Raw genomic sequence first — 25821 nt, 5'->3', positions numbered from 1 at the left:
ACTCAGCAACTAAGAGCAAGTACTGCTATTGCAAATTCAGTTCCCAGAACCCATATCGGGTGGTTCATAACTGTCTGTACCTCTAGCTTCAGGATCCAGCTTCTGATCTACAAGGGACACTATACTCGTGTGCATGTAGACACACATACACGCATGCATGCACACAGGATGGGGATGTGAAAGCGTGAGAACCTGAGCTCAGATACCAGAACTCACATAAGAAGCTGGGTGCTGCCATGAATGCCTATAAACCCACCACTTCAGAAGAGGGACACAGGAGCATCCCTGGGGCTCATGGACCACCATCCTGGTTCCAGATTCAGTGAGAGATTCTACCTCAAGGGAACAAGATGAAGACAGAGCAGCCTCGCAACTCAGGCTTCCCCATGCACAGATATGGATATGCATAGAAGACATACACACACAAAGAACTATGATGTTCTCTGAGTACAGACACATCTAGGTATGAACGCAAGCAGTGGTGTGCTGATTCTAAAGCCATCAGACGTTCAAGACACTTGGGTCAATAAGCATTCTATTCGAAGTGAGAAGAACACAACAGGAGAAAGGATTGCTACACCAGGCCCCTCACAGCTTCCTCTGTTTTAATCACAGTCTGGCAGGTCTTGGTCTGCCATGAACACAGTCAAGGGTGACCTCTGGGTGACTGTGAACAAATAGGAGTGACCTGTGACCTCTGGGTGACTATGAACCCATGACAGGGACTTACGACCTCTGTGCGGAGTTTTAAGATTCCAATTACAGAGGTAACGATGTTTCTCGAAGACCAAAATACTCCTTACAACATTAAGAGTGATTTTAATATCCATTGCCAACTAACAGGACTGCCTATTTTTAAATTTGGAAATTTTAGGTTTGCTCAGGTAACTTAGAGGCTAGTTTAGATCAAGGAGGGAAAAATGAGAGACTAGGAAATGTCATGGTCTATGAAGGAGAAGAGAATAATTTTTTTAATTATTTTAAGTGCTAATTTTAGCAGATTTGTTCCAACAACCCTTTAGTCAGACCTACAATTATCATAACAATAGAATGAGAAATGAATACTCTTTTTAGTCACATTATTTTTCTCCACAAATCACAGTCAAATCAAAGTTTTTATATTTTTCTTGTGTCAGAACACCTTTGGCCTTATGTCTGGGGATATTTTATTTTTAACTAAAATTTCAGATATAATGAGTGACTAATGTGCTGGATAATATGTAACAGTGCTAAATACAGACCTTGTAAGTTGTTACATCCTTTGGGTTAAGCCCTCCAAATACTCACTAATGCTCTCTGTGTGTGAGGACAAGTATGAGAACACTGTGGGATTCAATAGGTTGGCATCTATAAGGTACTTTGAGCCCCATCTGCCTGTGTACACAATAGGAGATAGGCATGCAGGGTGTTTCTTAATACATTCATTAATTCTGAATTCTTAGAACAAAACTTCTAAACAAGAACTTTACAAACAAAACAATCACCGCAATGACAGTTTTATAGTTATATTTCAAAAACATTATAACATTCTACAAAAAATATTTTTCAAGCAAAACCCTTATATGACATCTTGGACACTTAATAACCATTGCCATAAGGATATTATTTCCTTCATGGATTTTTATTTGTTATTAAAGGATTTTAAAGGACGAGCTGTGTTTTCCTTGGGCCTTTCCAAACCACGTACGAGGCACCAAAGGAAGCAAAGTAGAAACAGATGACGTTGGCTTGTCACTAAGGAGTTTCCACTAACTTGAGAGACAGCCAGTCACCAAACAAACACACTAGAAACAGATCAAATTTGATCTGTTTCATCCAATGTGAGATAAATGTAAGCTAGAAAAATCAGCACAGGTTCCATAGAGAATACAATAAAGGTAATAAAAGGCAAATCAAGAATTTCAGGATTACAATTCAAAAGAAGAATTCAATTAATTTAATGTTCTGTAGCAACATATTATTTTGTTGTTTGTTGATTTATTTTGTTTTATTTGTTGTTTTTGTTTTTGGTTTGGTTTGGTTTGGGTGGGTACAGTTTTGGGGGAGAGGCTTTTGTTTTATTTTATTTCGTTTTGTTTTTTTTGTTTTATTTTTGGTCAAAATCTCAGGTAGGCCAGGTTGGTCTTAAACTTAATTTATATCTGAGACTGACCATGAACTCCTGATCCTCCTGCCTCTACCTTTCAAGGTAATAAACTCTTAGAGATGATTTTCATGTCTTCTTTCATACCCAGAAAACACTTTTGGCATGAATGGTCAGTGTTGAAAAGCAAAGCCCTCTGCCCACAGTCACACATTTAGAATTATTTCATCTTTTTTTTGTTACCAGAGTAGTTGTTTGTGTTCCCCTGAAATAAGAAAGAGTTGGCCTTAGCTGCTTTGGGCTTTCAGTGGGGAAAGGAACCACCATCTACCATACAGAAGTCCTTGAACTTACTGATTTTTATAAGGACTTTAGATGTTTGTTTCTTTGTTTGACTGATTGTTTTGCTTTTTAATTTTTGGGTTGGTGGGTACTTCTCATTTGGAGATAAATATGGCCTCTACGGTTTAAGGTGGGTCTTTCTTCTTGCCCTAACTTCATTGGTGTGACCAAAATCATCAACACCATACAAGTCTACCAATCTTGGCAAAAATGAAGAGCTGAGATGAACTCAGAATAGGGAAAGGAGGATCACACACTGTAAACTCTGGGAACAATTAGTGGTAAAATTATAGGGAAGAGAGAAATGCAATTAAATTACAATCTCAGGAATAGAAAGGTTGAATAGATCACTGGAAACATATGACACTAAACCGCATCAGAAACACTCGCCATTCATTGGACAACAGAGCTTTCTGTTGCTCTCTTAGTTACACGTAGGAAAGGAACTGAAATACTAGGAAATAAGGGACATGGAGATCGTCACACGGTTTTATTCCTCCTATGAGCAATTCTATTCAAGCCTTTCTGAAAAGAAACATTTCTTATTTCAGCAACCCCTTAGGGTGTGCCACACTGGGAGGAATTCTCAGAAGTGTCTTACTAATGCACAGGTCTTGGGCAACACTGAACCCAAACTGTTCAGGACTACGAGAGGGACGGGGTAATTCCAGGTACTGAGGACCACTGTGGTCAGCACCAAGCTCCCGGAGCTCTTTAAAAACAACCTTTTAAAATGGGATTTATCCACACTCTTCCGCTCTCTGACCCCCATCTAGTTTACCTTCCCATTTTCTGAATTAGCAGAGAAAGCATCTATTCAGACTGTGGCGTGGGGATAGGAGGTTGCAGCTGTGTAAGAGAAGCAAGTTTCTGGTCATATTTCATTTTTTTGCTCCCAGCCTCAAGCACCAACCAAAAGGCACTGAAGACATGAGAGATGAGAGAAGAGGAAAGAAAATCTTGACCTGTTTTGCTTGAAAGACGCGTTTCAGGAATGTCTATCCCAAACACAAAGATAGCTTGGGACAGTCTGCAAGCCAACTCAGTGCTACGTGGCTATGCTATTCGTTCCAGCAACTTACAGACAAAATTACCGCATTGGCAAAAATCACATATTAAATTAATTTGACATTGTAAAACCAGTTTTTATTGAAAGAAATGTGAGTTTTGAGAAACAACGACCTATGTGGTTTACGCAAGTGACTCATTCTTCATGCCCTGATTCCATCAGCACGGCCAGTTCGTGCCACCTTCCACGTCTACTACTAGCCTTGCCAAAGAAAGTGCAAAGAGCGCTGAGGGCCTCAGTGGTAGGGAGACGGGACCGCAGTGTAAAGTGGGCCCTGGCACTCTATGGGGGACAGTAACTCGGTCCCTGACTGTCTGTGGTGTGATAAAGGCAGCCATAGCTGCCATTCAGACCGACAAGGGCCAAGGTGAAATAGGGGCTGTGCACAGGTGACCCTGGCTATAATAAAGCATATGGAAAGAGGTTTCTCATCTAACCCATGCTCTTTCCAAGCACACAGGAAACTACTATTACCGAATTCCAGAATGCAACCGGTACGCTAAAAACAGGACATCAGATTTCTTCAGATAAATTGCGTAGAATTTTGTGAAGGAAAGAATGAAAAGATGCGCATGCTGGATAAAAGGGAGATAAATGTGTGAGCACAGTGGTGTATACCTTTAATTCCCCATTCTGGAGGCAAAGGCAGGGGACCTCTGTGAGTTTGAGGCCAGCCTGGTCTACACAGAAAGTTCCAGGACAGCTAGATCTACAAAGGGAAACCTTTCCGTAAAAAGGAAGAGGAGGAGGAGGAGGAGGAGGAGGAGGAGGAGGAGGAGGAGGAGGAGGAGGAGGAGGAGGAGGAGGAAAAAGGAAAGTAGATAAATAGAATTGGCTAGCAGGTTTGACAAGATCATAATGTATACTGTACAAAACTTCCATATACACTCACTAGTTATTTGAGGACAACCAGCTAACTATTCAAAATAAAACTCAGATTATTAATTTTCAAATCAAGCCAGTTTGAGCTGTAAATGTATTTAAAACCTAAACATCATGGGGATTATGGAAAGGATTCCGTGGCAAGAGTCCTTCCTATGGAAACATGAGGCCCAAACCCTGAAGGAGAAAGGCAGCCTACCTACAAAAGGCTCTAATCCAAGCACTGGGAAGCAGAGGCAGGCATAGTCTAGGAGCTTGCTGGCCACATAGAAAGACAGAGATACAGATGTGATGTGTATGTAGACATATACATAGATTAAGACATAGTTATGAATGGGGCTATAGATAAGTATATATAAAAATAAAGGGTCCGTGCTAGAAAAGAGAATACAATAAATATTGTCACATCAGTTTTTCTTAGAAAATCACTTCCTACGCACCAAACAAAAGTCAATAACCACAAAAGAGACTGATCGATTTCCTACCTACAAAATAAGTACTAAATTCAATTGCAATAAAAATCAAAAAATATTTCTGAACCTTGTGTAACTCATTTTCCAATTATTTTAAAGATCAGAATTATCTTTTCTTTGCTATCCAAAGAGCTTTTCAAAACCACTTAGAAAAATACATACGCCCTTGCACAAAAGAGACCTAGCAATCAGTGGGACAGAGAACCTTTAGCCCATTAATCAAAGACCTAAAGTGACAACCACCCATGCTACCTGAGCAGAAGAAGGCAAGTAGACTATGAAAGGTGGTTCCCTCAGAGTAGCGGGGTTTAGAAAATCTGACTTGCAGTCTGCGGTGCTTTTAACAAAGGTTTTGTAGCTAATGAAGCCTCCCCGTGTAGCTTAAGAGAATGCATTTCATGAAACTGATTGTTCTTCAGTGATAACAGCTGTGGATGTGAGGGAAGCCTTGCTTTCCAGCAGTGCTCCTAAGCAGGCCCTGCACACACACACACACACACACACACACACACACACACACACACACACACGCATGCACTGCCAGGCTTCTTCAGCCCACATAGTGTTCTCCATCTCCATCCCTGCCTTCCACCTCCCAGCCATCCACCCATTTCAAACTCTCTTTCTCTTTTCTGAACCTGAGCCAGGTGAAAATGTGAAAAGCCAAATGATGAACATGCGATAGCCACAACAGCTAGTCACTGCTGTGTAGCTGCTACGAGCATATGATTGGTGCTCAGGCATGTAAGTCTGTGCTCCACCCAGGGCTTCATGGTTGGTGAGCAGTTAATTTCTTGCTTGTTCCAAGAAGAAGAAAGAAAAGAAAAATTGTTATGCCCATCCCATATTAAAAATGGATTTGTGTGTAGCAATTAGATTTACTAGACAGATTGTAGACATGCATTAGAAATTAGTCTCATTACACACAAATATTTTTTCAGGACAGGGATTTACTTTCTACCTTCTACATTCAGAGCAAAGCTCTCACCACTTTCTAGCGCAGCCTGTGAAGAAGCTGGCAAGTCTGTTCCTGAGAGTCCACAGCAACTGTTTTCCAAGGGGGTTTCTCCAACTGCCTTCTCTGCCCCTACCTGGGAGACACCCAGTCCTTCCCTCAGAAAGGAACAGGGCAGTGAAGGAGTTAGTAAGTAAGGGAAAAAATCTAAGTACTTTCTTAGCTTCACAATTTCTATTACTAAAATTTATAGAAATTTTAATTATTATTTTTAGTCTTTTCCAAGACTAAATGCTTATAAAGTTGTAGAAACTGCTACAGTTCCCTTTTCTCAAATGGTTTATGTGTCTTCTCCATTCTGAGTCATGTCACTTATCCAAAGATTGTATGAAATATTAATTTATCATTCAATATTTATTATGTTTTAATTGTTCTAGTGTTCATTTCATTTCTTGAAAAATATCTATTAATATTACTTCACAGCAGACCCATGCCAGGATGAGTGGAGGGAGGGGAAACTTGTATAAGAGAATAATATATTTTCAATTTAAAAAATATGAATTCTCTGCAATCTACTGTATTCTAATGATGTACAACCTGCACAAATGACACTGTCTCCAACGCACACCTTTCGTCTGTAGACATTCTTTTCTCTTCTTGGTTTTAAACACATACATACCTTGGCTTTGGGTTTCCATGTCAAGTAACTTTTCTTTCTAAAAGACATACTCTAGACACTTTTCCATTGTACAAATTGTCAAAGATAATCTCATACAAAATAAAATACCTCATATTACTTTATATCAACTTCTGACACTTCCCTCCACCTTATTTGAATACCCTTGTTTGAGAATATAAATTTTAGGAACAGTTGAATCATAGCAATTGATATTCAAGAATAATATAACAGGGCCTGCCACATGATAAGCACCTAATAAGAATTTGTCAAATCAGTACTAAGTACTAGTGAGTCTCCAAAGTAGGAGAAACAGCTCCTCGTGTCACACCCATATCATTAACTCGGTGATTATAAAGTCCCTTAGGTTATCTCATTAACAAAATTGCTATATGACAGAATTGTCATTTAATAGTAACAGCATCAATAAAATAATAGCATAATAACTGAAAACACATAGCACTTCAGGTACATGAGACACGCTTTTAAGTGCTTCTTCACACATATTCATCTACCCAGCTTTGCCACAAAACTATAAAGCGGGTGCTATTGAGATGCCCACTTTGTATGAGAGCAGATCATTCCAATCACACGGCCAAGGGTGAAGAACAGGGGGCTTGCCCAGCAATGTGCAAGTGATGGGCAGGAGCCATCTACTTTGGATGAGACACTGAAATAAAGATTCGGATCAGGAACAAGTAAAAATTTCCAAAACACTTCCCTGAAACTGTAAAACCTTCTACCCTTTTCCTGTGCCTCAATCAGACCTTCTCAGTGGGGAAAAAGCATGAAAAAAATCCATCTGAATTAAACACAAGTCATTTCATCAGCACGGTGAGCAGAAACCACGGCAACGGCTTCACAGAGTGTTGTTGCTGTTGCTGCTGCTGTTATTGTTGCTGTCTACTGTGTGCCGATGGCTCTGTTATGGTTTTCAGCAAGTCATATGATCTGCCCCAATAATATCTCAAACAAGTATTCTTATTGCATTCAGTTCCCATAAGCGCAAAATTAGCTGAGGGTCACTCCAAGGCAATAGCTAAGAGGTGGTGATGTGCACGGTCCTGCTCCCGGTCTCTGTGCTCTAACTGCCCTCAAGGGAAGGCTTGGTTTTCCACACAGCTCAAAAGGCTAGGATGATTGCACCTACAGAATCCAATTGTCTCCATCCCCTTCACTGTCACACCACAGCCCCACCCCCTCTCAGCATCTTACAGTCTGGTTCTCATTTGAGGAGGAGTGAGGAAACTGTCTCCCCATCTGTGTAAACCATAACTGTGTCCAGTCCTCTGTGGCATTAACACCCTCACATCCAGGTCAGAGCACAGACAGAGTGACATGTTTGTACAAGCGTTGAAAGATAAACTTACAAGGATCAAAAGATGAATTTCTCCCACTCCCTCCCGAACACAGATAAACAACATGGTTGCCAGCACAAATTGGCGTGGCTGTTAAGGCCTTCCCAACAAATACAGATGTGATTGCATTTCCTATACCTACTGTTCACATACGTCCAAGCATGTAAAATTATGTCTGTGAATCCAGAAAGATCTGGAAACATTCTTATCTTGAATTGTTCCTTAAATGTATGAAAATCCCACACAGCAAATCAGAAAACCCGAGGACATAACTATAATTCACATGTTTCTGATTTGTTTATACTTAAATGGTTCAAGTCATGTTTTGTAAGCATTGTCTCTGTGTGACATCTTTGGGCATTTTTACGTCTTTCTTCTTGAAAACAAGAAATCTTGTTTTGCCAAGAACAAATGAACTTAAAATAACACAATCTTTTGGACCACCCTGCTCATTTTAAGCAACTGATTTTTGTGTAATTTCTCAGCCTCGTGGTGTCTTTTCTTTAACTAATTGACATTCACTAGGCAGATTTTTCCATGGGGAAGAAGGTTACTTTTCTCAACCAAGTTAAGTTCCATATACAGAGTACAATATGCTTTTCTGGTCCTGTTTCAAATCTATAGGCAAATACTTTATATGTAGAAAAGACTGGATCAGACAGACTTCCAGGAAATTAGCATTGAGTTGGAAGTCTGTACATCAAACCCTTTCCAAACTGTGGGTCCATGAGGGTAGCAAGACTAGGCAGAAGACAAGTTGCCAAGAAATTATGAGTAAAGCCCTCTGCTGATACCTCAGCATATCTGAATGCAGGAAGTGCCCTGTGGAAATGTCCCAAGTGAGAGTTCTCCAGTTTTATGCCTATATATTTACTATATAGAATGACCACAGACAGAAACAGTGGAAAAATCATGGGCACGGTAGCTACCCTCACCTGAAGGAAATATCCCTGAGGAAGACTCATCCAGGAGACCCTCCCTATGGGATGCATCCCCATCCACAGACACAGGCTACCTGGTTATTCTAAGGATTGGTTCCTAAATATAAAATGTGCCCTGTCTTCTAGTCTTACTAAACAAACCAAGAGATGGAAACATGACCCATGGACCAAATGCTTGTGTAGCATACACAAAGCCTTGGATTCGACCCCCACCTCTGTGTAAATCAAGTGTGGTGGCCCACACTGGTAATGTTACAATTCAGAAGGCGGAGATAGAAGTTCGAAGTCATAATGAGTTTAAGACCATCCTGGGATATCTAATACCTGCCTCAAAAAATATACAAATCAAGATATAAATAGGAAGCTAGGCAGGTAAATAGATAAATACACACACATATTAATTCAACCAGCCAGTGGAGACATGACAATATCAAGCCCAATGTTAGATAAATTTCAACATTTAGAGTAAAGATTTCACTTTATGGCACTGAGCAAGCCATATCTGAAAGTCTTTATTCTAAGTAATATTTTCCTCTTGCCCCCTGACAAGATTCCTACATGTATTATAGGGTGTCGGGGAAGAGAAAGACAATGAAAACTATTGGGATAGATTATACTACCTTTTGGGATTTTTCCCTTACTATTTTCTTTTACCTCAGTACTTCTCATTCGGCGCTTGGTTTATTAGCTTTTTGTTAAACACTTGTTGACTAATCCAATGCCCCAGTGTTTATAAATTAAAACACAAATTCCATAAGGCACAACATCAAAGACCACTGAGACTAGTTGAGGAAATGACACATAACAGATTATTGTAATAATAAATAATAAAATCCCAAGCCTTATTCATCTATAAGATTCTTCTAGATGCTAAGATTCTAAGTTCTAATTCAGATTCAGGCTTCAAAATGTCCAGGGGTTCTCCAAGGTTCTCTTGCTTGGGAGCCTCCAGATGGAAGTTTTCCTCCTCCCAGGATGTTCCAATTCTAATCATGAATTGCAGGTCTAAATCCAACCAGTTCATGGTTTATAATGCAAAGCTGAGACAATATGGTCACACCGTAAGCATTCCTTTGCATGATATTCTGTTAGCACAGACTATACAAACCAACCACAGGCACCAAACAGGTCTAAGAACTGAGGATGTAGCAATAAAGAAGGCTCGGCTCCCTCTACCTTTTGGAGCTTACATGTGAGAGGCAAAAACCAAATAACTACAGACAAACTAAGAAATATTACATACTTCTGAGTGCTTTGAGGGAAATAATGCAGAGGAAGGGATGAGAGAAGATGTGCTTTATTGTGTTTATTTTATATTTCTTTACACAGGGTTTCTCTGTATAACAGCTCTGGCTGTCCTGGAACTCTCTTTCTAGACCAGGTTGGCCCCAAAACTCACAGAGATCTGCCTGCCTCTGCCTCCAAGTGCTGCAATGAAAGGCGAGCACCACCACTGCCCTGCTGAAATGTTATTTTTTAAGACTGCCCAGAAAATGTAATATTTGAGCAATAAGAAAACAGCATAAAAGTCACAGGAATGTAAGGAAAGTGTTCTAGGCAAAAGATGCCAAGACTCGGGGTCGGAATGTGCTCCTAGAGTTTCCAATCCACTGCTGTGCCAGCCACTCAGTGACCCTTGCTGTTCCCCATCGCATGCCTACCGAGTGTGAGAAGGCTGCCCTCACCTGCATGGCTCACACGGTGCTGGCCCCGTCCCACTTACTGTGTTCCTTCTTCTGAACGGAACTCCCAGGTGTGTGTGTTGGGTACCGGTAGAGAATCGGAATCCGGGAGTCATAGATTCTGCCAGGGACCTGACTGTGATGCTCATCTTCTACAGACTCACTGTCATTTAGGACGGAAAGCAGCTGAGACAATGGAAATGGGCAGCAATCCTCCAATGATAACAAAAAAAAAAAAAAAAAAAAAAAAAAAACACAAACAAGCAGAAACAAAAACAAAACACCTTTTGCCAAGGTAGGAAATAGCAGCGTGGGAGTCCATTCTGCTCTTTTCGTTTGTTTGTTCATTTTTTTTTAACTTTTATTCTTTCGTACATCACATCCCTACCAAAGTTTTCCCTCTCTCCACTCCACCAGTCCCTTCCCCCACCTCCACGCTTCCCCAGAGTCAGAGACAGCCCCCACTCCCACTGAACTGAGAAGCACTGACCCTGTCTGAGACTGAGCTGTCTTCTGCATATACCTTATGGTTAGGCAGCTTGGTGTCCACTTTGCTCCTAATCTCAGTGGAATCCCTTCTATTTGACATGGCCAGACACAAAGGTGTATTAGTTAATAGTTTTAATTTTGTACATAATTTAACAATTGTGTGTGATCTCTCTCTGCATGTATACATATGTGTATATAAATATATGTATATGCAGATGTACAAATGTGTATTTTATATGTTTGAAAATACATATGGCACTGGAGAGATGACTCAGTATTTCCCAGTGCTTGCTTATCTCCCAAAGGCCCTGAGTAACTCCAGCTCCAAAGACTCTGATGCTCTCTTCTGACCTCTGAGGGTACTTGTATATACATGGCTTATATTGCACACACAATGAATAAATAGAAGATAACAACTAAAAACTTTAAAGAACATACATTATATACACACTACTTATGTACATACACACATGTTACAGGCACAAGTTTACACATAATCGATTTTTGGTTGACTGTCATCTACACAGAATGTGAAGAGATTAGAAATGTTTGGCCAAGATCCAGCTCTAAATGCATGTTTATGGATTTTCTATATTTTCTTTTCACTTAACACATATAGATTCGTATTCATCCACAGTCCTTCAGTGCCAAAACAAGGACAGAGATACATAGAGATTTCTATTCAGTGTTCTTAAAAATTGATGAGAATCGGCTTTCCAAATAGCCACAGGGTAGATATCCTCATCACCATCATTGGCTCCCCACTCTGTAAAACCTGCTGACTATAACACTGGGACCTTCAGCAGTTTCAGTCAAAGTGAAACTAACCACCCAACTGATCTATATGATAATCACCTTAAAGACTAAATATTTAACTACAGAGGTGACTAGATGCATTTCCATAAGAGTTACAACCTCAGAAAAAAATAAAATTCAATTCTACATATAGAAAAGAAGGCATTTCTTGGGTAAACTCCATACAAAGGACATCATCTTGTTCCTCAAATACTTCCTTTTCCTTCCTCTAAAATTATCCTTCTGAAGAGGTAGTGAAATGAGCACCTGGCCTCTACCAAGAGACAGCTGAATGTCAGCAGCTCATAAGCCGCAGGTCCCGTTGTAGAACACAGTAAAACTTACCATTTGACTTCGGTACTTCCTTAACTCTTACCTACAAAACTCGGAATCCATTCTGGTCAATCATTGCCAATCTCTTGACTTCCGTCCTACCTAAGTTTCAATCAACCAGTTAACAAGTATTTATTGCCCTACCAAATTTGAGAAAAATGCATAGTAATTGTACTAAACTCCTTTGAAAGTTATATATTCTATGAAGACAGCATTAGAAAGGATCATTGCATATACAAATACAAAGGCAAAACAAAGATTATTAAGAAATGGTTACTTGGAGCTGGGCACAGTGGCACATGCTTGTCATTCCAGCCCTCAGGTGACAGCAGGAGAGGACAGGCAGTACCACAAGTTCTTCAAGGACAGCAGGTCTACCTAGGAAGTTCCAGGTAAAGGTACTTTGCCTAGGACGCTCAAAAGATCATTTAATAATTGTTGTTTGGCTCTCAGAGATTGGAGTGAGCGTATTTCTATGGAGAACTCTAAGCTAAATGCCTTGTGTGGTTTCTTACATTTGTCGGCTGGAATTTTAACTCAGTGAATTTATCTGAGTTCATCTTAATTACGGTTATGAGATACAGATATGGCAAAACCTAATGTTACTAGGAAGTTATACTTTAAGCAAATGCAATGTTTATTCGTGACTTCTAAATCTCAATTCCTGCGGAAAAGCAACTTTCATTTCCCTCCTCCATGAAATGAAATATCCCATACCACCTGGTTACAAGCCAGAATGGGGTGATCGGCAGACACTTGGCAAACCCTTCGAATGGCCGAAAGCACCCCTAATACCAGCTGGTGGGGAGATGAGTGCACTGTGTCTCCTCTGCACCCCACACAGGAGGAATTACACACTGGGAAGCATCTTAGAAGCAGAAACACATAAGGATGTCAACAGTTCCTAAAGGAAAGTGAAGGGAATGCCTCAGGAAAGCCTTACTTAGCATGCTGATCAAAAGGAGAAGGAGGTTGAGGAGGGAAGAAAGCGACCTCATAAAAATAAAACCCATTGAAAATTATTCAAAATATAAATTAAATCACATTATCTATCCAATCAATAAAAGAAACCAAAATTTCCAGCAAGAAAAGAGAAAATGTAAACATATCCATGGCAAGAGTCTAGGATTCCACTCTTCCATGGTCTTACAGGAGGTCATCTTCCACTCCAGTTCCTCAAAGTCAAAAGCCAGAGCTAAACAGAACCTCCATGATGATTGGAGACAAATCAGACACACCTCAAGACACCTGGTCTGTCTGAAATGCTTGTCCCCTTTAATTCTCTTGTTGCCGGGGCTTATGAGCTATGGCCTTCACCCTTCACACTCAAAGTTTCCCTAACATTCCTACCCACATTCTTTTTATTTTGCCTCCATATAATTACCAAATTAAGAACAGTTCACTCAGCCTCGTTTGTGTTTTAAAAAACCACATTAGTTTAAGAACTTAAGAAATTCTTTTGCCAAGGACCATATACTTACATTAAACCACTCAAAAGAAACACTGATGAAATTCAAAATGCTTTATCCAGTCTTTGTTCTTCAGTTAGAACTTTATGCTACTAAGGACAAAGCAGACTCCAGACTCGGGAGATAGCATGCAGTCTTCCAGAAGCTGAATGGTCACGAATACGCCCAGCACTCTGAAGTGGACCATTCTACCTGGCTAGTCCAGGGAAAGTGTGGATAGATTCCTAAATGATTTAACAACTGAAGAAATTTAACTGAGATTGCAAGGCCATAAAATGAGAACAAATGAGTGTCATAAAACAGGTCTCTTTTCTTGGCCCCTGAGCATGAGCCGTACTCACCAGCTTTTGTGTGCACAGCAGCCGTCTGTGCTGTGTGTCAGAGCTGTGCATTCTCAGACAGCTGGGATACTTGGGATACAGTGCATGACCAACAGACCTTCAGCTAACATCCTTTGTGATTACCATACCCAGCATTGCCTCTAGCTCCACCTTGATTCTCCTCCTGCCTCATTTCGACTTTTGGTCCAACCTGGATTCTTGCTCATCTCTGGATGCCAGCCACTTCCCCACCACTGCGGCAAAGGAATGCAACCACCTGACTCTCTCCCTTCCTCTTACAGAAGTTTGGATTTCCTCTCTAATTGAATATTATTATTCCTCTCAAGATAAAGTGAATTTGGTGAGTGAGCTTGGGCCATAGCTTCTCTTACAGTTTTTCTGTCTCCTATCTGGAAAAGAATATGAAAGCTTTACAAATTCCTTTATTTCCAGATTAAAATACCAAGCTGTCACATGTACCTGTTGACTACAGAGCTTTTAAAGAAATAAAAGTAAAAGGATGAATGTCTGACCTTCCCATCAATCATCCTTTCCACCCCCCCACACTGTCAGCATCACCTGTCAATCATGCTCTCCACGCCCCCCACACTGTCAGCATCACCTGTCAATCATCCCCCACCCCACACACACACTGTCAGCGTCACCCATCAGTCATCTCCCCATATACACACACACACAATGTCAGCATCACCCGTCAATCATCACACACACACACACACAATGTCAGCATCACCCGTCAATCATCTCTCACACACACACACACACACACACACACACTGTCAGCATCACCCGTCAATCATCACACACACACATACACACACACACACACACACTGTCAGCACCATTCCGGCCTTAGTGATCTTCTCTTCTTTATCTACAGGGTTGGCTGACCTGTCAGTTAGCCCAGCTCATCCCATAATTGGCAAGTTGTGACTTCATCTTCACATGTTAGAAGTAACATTGCAGCTTCTCTACTCCGCCCACAGATTCAAATCTGTGTCACTTTCTATCAAAACCCACCTGATTCTGACACAATGGTCTATCACCACCACTCATTCCATCAACATTTTAGAGGATAATCACACCCGGTATATGGAAACTACCACTCAGGCTACTTCACACTGTCCCACGTGGAAGCAAGAAAGACTATGATTACCCTTGTTTGGAAACACATTTAATTTGGGGGCCTATGGGAAAATAAACACGTCGTCCAGAGCTGTGCTTGGAGTCAATTTTAGCATTTAAAAGATTGGCATTCTAGACCAGCAACACTGATAAAGACAACAGACCTTGCACGGAACATGAAAGCAGAAACGGGCAATACTTTAGGATCTTACCAGGAAGGGGCTCCAGCAGATGCAGGAGACACACATTATGGCCAGGAGCTGAATGACCATCTCGAAGTGATGAGATCTGCCTTGTCTATGCTGCTGACTTTTAAACTTCACCCTTAGGAGGGTAACTCCCGTGATGGCGTTGCACAAGAATGACACACCAAGAGCTAAGAGGCCCAGAAAAGAAAAGAACAAGAGATAAAACCTGTCCTCCCAGTCCTCAATGTGCTCAGTGTTGTAGAAACACCAGGTTCTGGATGCTTGGATTTGATAGTCTCTGTGTCCAAGGATGGGCAACAAAGCCACGAAAATGGCAAACATGCACACGCCACCCAGTATCATTTTCACGTGTTTCGATGTAATTTTCGTAGAATGGAATATAGGATTGGTGACTCCAATACACCGTTCGATGGCCATCACACTGCCTAGGAAAAGTGGGCATAGACCGGAAAACACCATGGAGATCCCAAAAACACTGCAGAGGATGTTTGATTGATCGAAGCGGATCCAGTCCTTATCAGAAGCATATACGAAGACAGCTATCCCCCCATTGATGAGGTGGCCGAAGAAGTCTGTGATCACGAGGCCACTAGCCAGGAGCAGAAAGGAGGCCTTCGACTTCTGTCTAAATCTCTGATACGCCTTCATGAGAATGGCAATGGCCAGGCTGTTAGATAAGATTCCCACTGTCATGAAGATTATTGAAAAAAATACTGAAAGTCGGTTTTGAGTTTGGCAGGTCGTGTTGGCGATTAGTCCAGCGGCAGGAAACACTGGCTGTTTGGAACTGTTCATGGACATTGTTGTGGAGATAGAAGAAGTCCCCTCAGGTCATCTCTCCGTCACCACTGTGTAGTCTCAAAGTGCAGACATCTGTAGCATACAAGACAGAAATTTAAAAGACCAAATTGCTGGTCATCTGACATTTAACCCCAGCACCCTGGGCTGGGGTGAATTTACCCAGCCTATCATAAGTCAGGTGGCAGCATTTTGAAACCAGCATGCATCTGCTGGATTCTTTTTTCTCTTCAAGGTAAAGATGCCGCCCAAATTAACAGCTGTCAGTTCACTTCCCTCTAAAGACAGAAATCTCTGAGAACCCTTCGGACGTGTAACTGGCATCTTAAATCATTTGATGTCTTCCTAAAGCGTGAAGATTAGATTTCAATCCAATGAGTTTTCGAAGCAGGACCATTTATTTAAATAACTAATCCTTTAAGCACTTGGCATTTTCTTTATGGGGCACTGACCTGCAAGTAGGTGAGCTTCTAGGTGAGGCACCTGCTTGCCCTGCTGCTACAGCTTATGTAAACTTCCAGGGCTTCAGCTAGCTTACTCCTGCCAAATAGGACGCTTCTAAAACCTAAATCAGGAAAGGACAACACACAGAAACACACACTCATTCCGGGGTGGGGGTGGGGGTGGGGGAGAGAGAGAGAGAGAGAGAGAGAGAGGGAGAGGGAGAGGGAGAGAGAGAGAGAGAGAGAGAGAGAGAGAGAGAGAGAGAGAGAGAGGGAGGGAGAGAGAGAGAGAGAGACACGCTGGCTCACTTTGACTCCTGGAAGAAAGTGTTAAGGCTCTGCTTTTCCCTGCTCTCCTTTTGCCAGGGCAGAAATCCCTACGCAAGACTAGCAAATGGGAAAGCATCGTCCCCTCAACACTTTGGCCTGAAAGATGCTGTCGGGTTCGTCCAATCCCCAGTGACAAGTACTGTATTGTTTCCCCCCACCCCCACCCCCCAAGGCACCCTCACTAGTTACAAGACCACAGCCACTCCTCCGTAGCTAATTAGATAGGTTTCCCAGAGAAGCTTTCCCGGAGGCCGGGGATCCGACAGCACAGTGGCTTTATGGGCCCCAGGGAAAGGCTGGCTACCCCCTCCGTGTCTTACTCACAGGCTGACTTTCGCCAGTTGCAAACCCCGCACCCCATGGGGCCTCAGCTTGCAACATCGTCTCAAACCCTAGCCAGCTTGCTGAAACTTTTTGCAATTCCTCAAACTCCCGAGAGTTCTTTTCCCTCCCACCCTGGAGGGCGCCAGAGGTCTGGGGCAGACTCGGTAAGTACCATGAAGGGCGGTCAGCCGGGAATCTCAAGGAGAGTAGCCTGCCGGGTTTGCCTGCTTCTCCAGTGGAGGGATCCTTGCTACCGAGCCCCTTCCATACAGCCCAACCCAAACACCATTCTCTCTACACTCTCTACACAGTGCACCACGAAGTGGGTCCAAAATTACTGCCATTAAGACTCTCTCCACCAGGACCCCTACCGCTGTCTCCATAGGAGTTTATCAACTCTGGATTCGGCTGGGGAATCCAGGGACCGTGGGAATCCGGCCGTGGGAATGCAGCCACCCGGGTTGCTGGTTACCTTGGCATCGTGGGCCACCGAGTGGCAGTGTCCGGAGTAGAAGAGCTCTGCGCCCCGCTTGCCATGGCGCACCCAGCCTCGCGCAGCTGCAACCTCAGGCTCCGCTGCTCAGGACTTCCTATGTTCTCTCTGCGCCGCAGGACCTGCTTGCCCAAATGTGCCCTGAACTCCAAGGCACCTAGCGATGCTTGCTCGCAGCCTCCGCGGTGTGGAGGACTCAATGACCTCCGCCCCTTCCTTGTCTCTCTCTCCTCTCCGCCCCCTTTTCTTTTCCGCACAGAGTGAGGCTAAGGCACGATCCTCTGATGCTTTGGCCACCCAGCAGCAGCAGACAATACTTCCAGCCACCGGACAGCTACGGAAAGTTTTGTTTTAAACTCATTTCCAAATAAAAAGGGCCATTTCTGAGTCTGCAAGACAGGAATGAGAAGGACCAAGGCATGTCTCGACCCTGATGTGTTCGGTTGTGGAATGCAGCTTACAGAATAAACTCATTCCAAGCCCAAACAGAAAGGGGTACGGGAAGAAAGGGCTGCCTGTTTGAAAGAGAACTTCGTGGCAGAGAGCTGCTGTAAGCAGAACAAATTTGGGCTCCACTGTCACCGGAGCCTGGGAAGGGAATGAGGAGAGGGTGTGACCAACATTCCTGACCACCTGCTGGCCTTTTGGTAGCATCAAAGACCTTGAGAGAATATCAGGTGACATCCACAGCAAAGGATGTGCGCCTAATAGGTTTTGTAAAAATTCGTTAATGATCAAATAAAGACATGCTTCTTTTTCATGAAAAATTGTTACTTGAACTCAGTTATATCATAAATGTGTAATGTTGAATGAACTTGTACAGTGCGAGTCTTTTTTTTTTACCACTACAATTGCTTTCAGCCGATAACGGATCACCCCACACCTGTTAACATCTCGTTTCCCATCCCAACACTTACGCAATTCTATTACTGCTCTTCTGAATTCAGTAAAATGTTGTCACTAGCTGTGGGGGGGGGGGGGAACAGTGCCACATCGAGATAAATCTGTTTCTCCATTCCAGAACCACGAGGTGCTTCTGAATTCCTGAAACTTAAAAGGGATCATAAAGCGCAAACGTGAGATAAAATAAATTAGCCATTAACTGTGGGAAAGAACAATTGCACATTCCCCCCACCCATGGTGGAGATAGAGAACTTTTTAATCGATATTATCATAGCATGTTTTAAACTGTTCCTGGGGTATGGTCAGAGAGTTGAATATTTTAATTAGTAGAAAATGTGACACTGAGCGCCACTCTTTCCCTTAGTGACTAACAGTCCTTAGTCACCGTGCAGCCTGCGGATGGTTTCCCTTGTGCCTCCGTCACTGAAATGAACCTCTACAGAGGTCTTAGCCATCCTCCCTGTCCTCACCTGGGACACCAAATGGCCTCCCGCCAAACCACTGAGTTATAAATGCTCTAGTCAGCGTTTCTATTTCGCAGCTCTGCGGCTTGAAGAGAGGGGAATCTCACACCAGCTGCCCTGGCGCTGGGCACAGAAGGAAGAAACATGCTTGCTCAGTCAGTGTCAAACTGAAGCTCTTAATCCAATCAAAGCAAGGGTGATTCCTTTTTCAAAGTACTACATAAATTGTACCCTTTTTTTTTTTCAATCCGCTCTCCATCTGTAACTGGAATTCCTTCTTTAGTACCACGGTTCCTTCCCCCAAGACATCGCTCACCTGGGTGCTCACTAAAAGTCCTAAATGTCAACATGTCTTCTTGAGACCAACAGACATATTAATATTATCAGGGCAAGCGGTTGTGGAAAAGTCAACAATGAACAACTTTCAATGATACACCCCAAGCCCATGTGCAACCCAAATCTGATCCCCTACTTATATTCCCCAAAGATAGCTCCTGAAAACCGGAAGATCCACAGAAAGGAAAACTTTCCGACCAGAGAATAGAGGGTAAGAGGTCTAATCTTATTGTTGCCTGTGAGAAGATGACACTCCTATAAAGGTATTTATCGGCACATACAATAACAGATTCAGTGAGAATTAGCCCTCTGCCCGTACTGTTTCTAGGAGACAAACATAACTCCATGTGAGGAAGCACAGAGCCCCGTACTGCATGGTTACAGCTAGGATGCGAACATGCTCCCACGGCAAGCATGTGATGGGGTTTAGAATACCAGCATCCTCTCTATCCTGAATGGAGAAGACAACGTTGATATCTCCACTCAGAAGACAAGGACGTAACGTACTGCATGTGTGTGCTGAACAGCCATCACTCAGGACTAGATATGGAGGAATTTAGACAGAAGGTGTGCATACTTCGTGGCACTGAATTAGAAATAAAACACCACAAAAATCAAGAAGGAATGTTGAGAATCGAGTTTTGTCATTTTAATTAAACTACCCACAAAGGTTTGACTTTGCCATCAAGATCAAAGGAGGAAACATGCTGCAGTTTGGTTGTTGTGAAAATAACAGAGCTAATATTTTCATTTTTATTATGTAAATACTTGATACATAAAAACTAATATATGTAATACATTTGTGAGTGGTGAGTTTTAAAAACATAATAAAGTTAACCAATGGATCTAACCTAATGAAGGATGTGCTAGCTTCCTAGAGTTGTGGAACCAAGTACCACATACCAGGCAACCTAAACACAGAAATCCGTGGCTCTGGAGTGAGTGGCTAGGATCCAGGATCCAGATGTAGGGAAGAAAGGATGGGTTCGAGGTTAGAGAGGGCCTTCAAGGGACTCTCCTCTGAATGAGGCAGAAAGAGTTGGAAGTTGAAGGCACTGTCTGGGCACATGTAGTGGTTCAGGACTTTTAAGAACACTCAACTGAATATCTCTGGCTCAAGGAATGAAAGTCTGAAGAAGTAATTCAAGTAATAGATACGAAGTAGGTTGGAGGAGTGGCTCAGTTCATGCAGGACCTTGACAAAGAAATCACTACTCTTTTGACTTTCAGATACAAGGGCTACAATTTGACATTGAAAGAGTCAGCATTTCCTTTCTCTCCACACCTGGAGCTGTGGCCCAGAGCAAACAGTTCTGCTCCCTCAGCTCTCTGCCCCATCTCCCCTCTGTGTGAGGATGAAACCAGTGCAGGCTGCCAGTCATGTGTCAGCTGAAGGAGCTTACCACAGGCTGGCCACAGGACAGGAGATCCGAAATATCTTTCTTTAAAAGAAATGTTTATTTTTAAATTGCATTTATTTAGTTGTTTTATGTGCATGTAGGAGGATGTGTTGCCTGAGCACAAGCATATCATAGGATGCACGTGAAATTCAGGGGATAATCTGGGGAAGTAGCTTTTTTCGCTGTTGAACAGCCTCCCTGCCCTCCGAAATATCTTTCTCCTCAACTTCTCCTCACTTTTCTTTCTCTTTATCTCTTAGTCTTTCTACACTGTCACCACATATAGTTAACAATAATAATGAAGAAATGTCATGGCTGACCTTAGAGGTTGTGAAAGAATGTGGATTGGGTATTACAAAACCTTCTGCACCCAAACCAAAACAATGCAGATGTCTGACTTTCTTCTGGTTTAGTTCTCAGCAGCAACCTTGGATATAGAGGACAGCACTCCATGTTTTAATAAACCCAGGGCTACATGAAGACTTGGGAAGAGTACCAGCCTGTAGTCAGACAGACTTGGTTTCCTCACAATCTGCTTGCTGTTCAAGAAGCTAAATTACTTCCTGGTGGTGGTGGCGCACGCCTTTAATCCCAGCACTCAGGAGGCAGAGGCAGGTGGATCTCTCTGAGTTTGAGGTCAGCCTGGTCTACAAGAGCTAGTTCCAGGATAGACTCCAAAACTACAGAGAAACCCTGTCTCGAAAAAAGAAAACAAAACAAAAAGGCTAAGTTACTTAACTTCTTTGTGCTTAGGGTCACATGTCTTGTGTTTAAGTCACTTCATTAACTCATTCATTTGTTCATTTGTTTCTAAAGACCTATCACAGCATACAAAGGTGCCAATAATATGATGATTGATAGCCTACAACACATCAGTCTTTCTGTACAATACAGATCTCTGAAGACTGACTGGGAGTCAGTTATTGTCTGAGTGATCAGGGCAAGATTGTAAAAAAAAATGAGAGAATTTTGTATGAAGTTTTGCATATTTCATAAGCTAAGGATGTGAAGCAAAGCCTTCAAAGGGTGAGGGATGAGAGGCAAGCCTTGGGGGAGAAGTAGCTGGGTGGACCGAGAAGGCTTAAACAGGAAGCTAGGTGAAGTAGGAAAGCATTGGCAAGAGCACCTCTCACATAGTACTTCTTAGTGGGTCTAGAGTTGAGAGGGGCCTAAGACCATTATCTACTTTCTGGAAGATTGACAGTCTTGATTGATTTTTTTTTAAAAGAATTCTGTTCAACATTTGTTTAAAAGCTTTCCCAAAAGTGATACATGTGAAAAAGTATTAACCTCCTGTGGACTGAGAATCCAAGAAGGTGTTTGGAGGAAACAGGAATGTATTTCCATTGTAAATTGGGGACTAATAAAATCACATGGTATTATATAAAGATATAGCAACAGCAACTACAGACAGAGCTTTAGATACCGTTTTAACTACTTAATTTAATCCTTGTTAACAAGACTGTGGTGTGGATAGTGATTCTTTTCATCATTACAAGGAAGAAAACAAAGATTAAGGAATCTGGTAATTTCCTTAGGTTACATACCAACATCGTGTGTGAAAAAAAACTTGAATTATGAATTTGGTCAGTGTCCTTCATGGCTGGTATACCAAAGACCAATCTAGCTGTGTGGAAAGGTATGTCAGACAAGAGCCAAAACATACTGGAGACAATGAGGAAGGGGATTGTTACTGTAATTCTGACAGGAGTTATTGCAGATGTAACCACAATCATGACTGGAATAACTTAGACTTCTAGTCCAATGTAACTTGAGGTCTTCAACCATAGACAACCCAGTAAGGGTGTAACACAGAGGTGTCCACACCCAAGTGAAAATCTAGATGCAAACTGGAGTGATGTAGCTACAGAGCCAAGATCTCCAGCCAAGCCCCAGGCAGGAACATGGCATGGAACAGATTCCCACCACAGCTCTCAGAAGACCTAACCTTGTTGTCACCGCCACTTTGGGATTCTAGCCTGCAACCACAGGAGACTAAACTTTTGGTTTTCCTCAGACTCACCCACGTACCTGAGGATAACCTTGAGCTTCTGATCCTCTTCCTTCATGTCTCAAGTGCTGGGGTTACAGGCGTGCTGTCTTGTTCAGTACTAAGACCAAATCCAGAGTCCTATACATGTTACATGAACATACCAACTAAACTACATCCTTAGGTTCAGTTTATGTGGTTTCTATGACCCAGTTTGTAGCACTTGGTTACATGCCTCTAGAAAACAAACATCTTTTGTTGGCTATTAGATTTACTGGTTAATTTTATTATATTCTTGAGATTCAGCCCATGAGCATGGAGACCAATGGTTGCTATGTTTAAAGTCGATACTGGCCAGTCACCGTCCTGACATATTAATCCTTTGCATTTTAGTTTACACTTTGTAAGTATGCAGAATGATAACAGAACAATAGAGCATGGGCAAGGAACCTGGAACCCCTGCTTCTCCAAGAAGGGCCTCCCTAGAGCCCCCAGGACTTCCCTGTTCCCAAAGCCCTGTGTGTTCTTCTCTCTTCTTTCTCACCCATGCCCAGTAGCTGCTTCTGACCTTCCCTGGGGACAAGTTAGGGTCTCAAGCTGGACAGCATTAAGCATGGCCACAGATACCTTGTGGCAATTCCATGCCAGGGGAGGGGAGAAAGATTCTCGAGTCCACTCTCACCTAGACACTGGCATAGAGGCTTGAAGATTTTCAGATGTTACCATTACAACACGAGTTAGAGCAATGGAGACAAGAAATTAGGACATGCTTGGCCCTGTAGCCCCCCATACAGTCATTCCCTTGGATGCTGTGCTTAGAAGACAAACTCATGATTCCTCCGGCTCAACAATGCATAGATGCAGCCTAAATCCCTAAGCAGGAGTCTTAGCTGCCTGTGAGGATCAGTGTTGGCCCCACGAGGATCCCTACATTCTAAGTGCTGGCTGTTGGCTTTGTGCCTGTGAGACTCCTGATTCTTCCTCCCAAATTCTTTAACACTGACTTCAGTCTTTCTCCTCTAACCAGTTAAGAGTCGCATATTTGAAAGAGGAGCCATGGAATAAAAGTTGCAAAATTCTGTTGATTTTCAAAACAAATGAAATGTTCTATTTGTATTTAAATTGGGATTGTACAGTAAAGGCGGACGGTAAATTCATGATAGTAACATGATGCTTTAACCATTGACTTGGCTTTCTCCCATTAGGCCTCTTCTAAATTTTTCCACCTCTTCTAGGTAGCTGCATAGGCTGGGTACCACAACTTATCACAAGAGCCTTTTAAGGAGCTCCCGAGGTTGAAGCTATAGTATAGAGTGAAGAAATGGAAACCAAAGAAGTTATTCTTGAGTCATCCAAAGAATAAGGTTGAAAAAAAATATTGATAGAAAAGCCTTTTCATCCTTAACTTTGCAGCCAATTCTCCAATTTTCCAAATGTGTCTTCTCCAAATGTAGCAAAGGGCCACCCCTTTCTGGCAGCTCCTCTAATAAGGTAACTCAGATTCCTACTGGGAAATTTCAAGCTGGAAATCAGAAGCACAAGATTGTGATGAAATTTTTAAATGTATAGAGGGGTGGGGTCTGGAAAGATGGCTCAGTGGGTGAGAGAGCTTGCTGCTCTTCCAAAGGGTCTCAGCTGTGTTCCCAGCACCTGCATCAGGTGCCTCACGACTGCCCCTGGCTCTGGCTCCACGAAATCTGTTTCTGGCCTCTTCGGACACCTATACTCAGTTGCACATACCCACATGCGCATACAACACACATATACACTTAATTAAAATAAATGTGTTTCTGAAATGTGTTAAAAAGTAATTCTGCTTTCAGAGTACAATTTGATATCCAAAGAGCATCATTTTACAAAGATTAGCCATGCCAATTAATTACTAAGCAAAAGGAATAAAATGGATGCCCAATGTTATACCTGAGAAATAAAAATGAATTTATATGTAGAAGCTATTCTTTTCTACAGTTAAATCTTTTTCTCTCCTTGGATACCATCACAAGAAATGTCTCTGTCTACTGCCTCACAATATCTCTGCCACAGTTAATGGTTTAAATAGATACAGCTTCCTGACATTGCTTTCAACATCACCAGCAGGTCAGAGTAGCCGTCATCATCAGTACCTTCTCCAGTCCCTGAAAACCTGATCATCTTATGTAAGTCGCCAGATCCCTCTGAGTTTCAGATGTCTTATCTGCAACCCAGAGAGCCACGTGGAACTTGTTTCAGTGGGAAGAGAGACAGACAAGCTACAACCATCCCTAAGACTTTCTATTAAGGCTCTCTAAGAAACAGAGGCAGCAAAGTGTGTGTGTGTGTGTGTGTGTGTGTGTGTGTGTGTGTGTGTTATGCATGTATGGTGTGTGGGGGCTATGTGTGTGTATGTGTTATACATGTATGGTATGGGGGGCTATGTGTGTGTGTATTATGCATGCATGGTGTGTGGGGGCTGTGTGTGTGTTATGCATGTATGGTGTGTATGTGTTGTGTGTGTATTGTTATGCATGTATGGTATGTCTGGGCTGTCTGTGTGTGTATTATGCATGTATGGTGTATATGTGTTGTGTGTGTATTGTTATGCATGTATGGTATGTCTGGGCTGTCTGTGTGTGTATATATTATACGTGTATGGCGGGAGGGCTATGTATGTGTGTGTGTTATGCATGTATGGTGTGGGGGGCTCTGTGTGTGTTATGCATGTATGGTGTGTCTGGGCTATGTGTGTGTGTGTTAGACATGTATGGTATGTGTGAGCTATGTGTGTGTTATACATGTATGGTGGGGGGGCTATGTATGAGTTTGTGTGTTATGCATGTATGGTGTGTGGGGCTGTGTATGTGTGTGTGGTGTGTGTGTGTGAAACAAGGAAAAACAAATGAAGGATTTGGCTCACTCACCTAAGGAGGTGAAACCCTAACACACTGGAGTTCAAAAAGCATCAATGATGCCCTCCCCACCCAACTGCAATCAGCCATAGACTGGGTAGATATTCCAGCTCCAATCTGAGGACAGTCTCCAGGAGAATTCCACCTTGCTGGAGGAGGCTGATCCTAGTGTTCTACTTACATTTTCCACTGGTTCAAATGAGGTTTACATTAGTGAGAGCAATATGCTTTAC

At 42.4% G+C, this 25821-nt stretch overlaps 1 protein-coding gene across 2 annotated transcripts in view; it reads right to left on the bottom strand.

Moving 5' to 3' along the window:
• Positions 1-17737, bottom strand: part of Ptgfr (prostaglandin F receptor) — a 30379-nt gene extending 12642 nt beyond the window's left edge. The window contains exons 1-2 of one of the 2 annotated variants that reach the window (XM_050149546.1): positions 17590-17737; positions 15226-16095 (exon numbers count right to left, since the gene is read on the bottom strand). In XM_050149546.1, coding sequence (XP_050005503.1) covers positions 15226-16023 — 798 coding nt within the window. In that variant the 5' untranslated portion in view covers positions 16024-16095; positions 17590-17737. Of the gene's footprint in view, positions 1-15225; positions 16096-16472; positions 16606-17589 lie in introns of those variants that run through there. The other variant, XM_050149547.1, reaches the window with a different exon arrangement.
• Between the last annotated feature and the right edge of the window lie 8084 nt (positions 17738-25821).

This window comes from Alexandromys fortis, unplaced genomic scaffold, assembly GCF_014885135.2.
Source record: "Alexandromys fortis isolate MF-2015 unplaced genomic scaffold, M_Fortis_MF-2015_v1.1 scaffold_68, whole genome shotgun sequence".
In the NCBI taxonomy this organism is placed as follows: domain Eukaryota; kingdom Metazoa; phylum Chordata; class Mammalia; order Rodentia; family Cricetidae; genus Alexandromys; species Alexandromys fortis.
The sequence above is the reverse complement of the archived record's forward strand: the minus strand, read 5'-3'. Positions and strand labels throughout refer to the sequence as shown.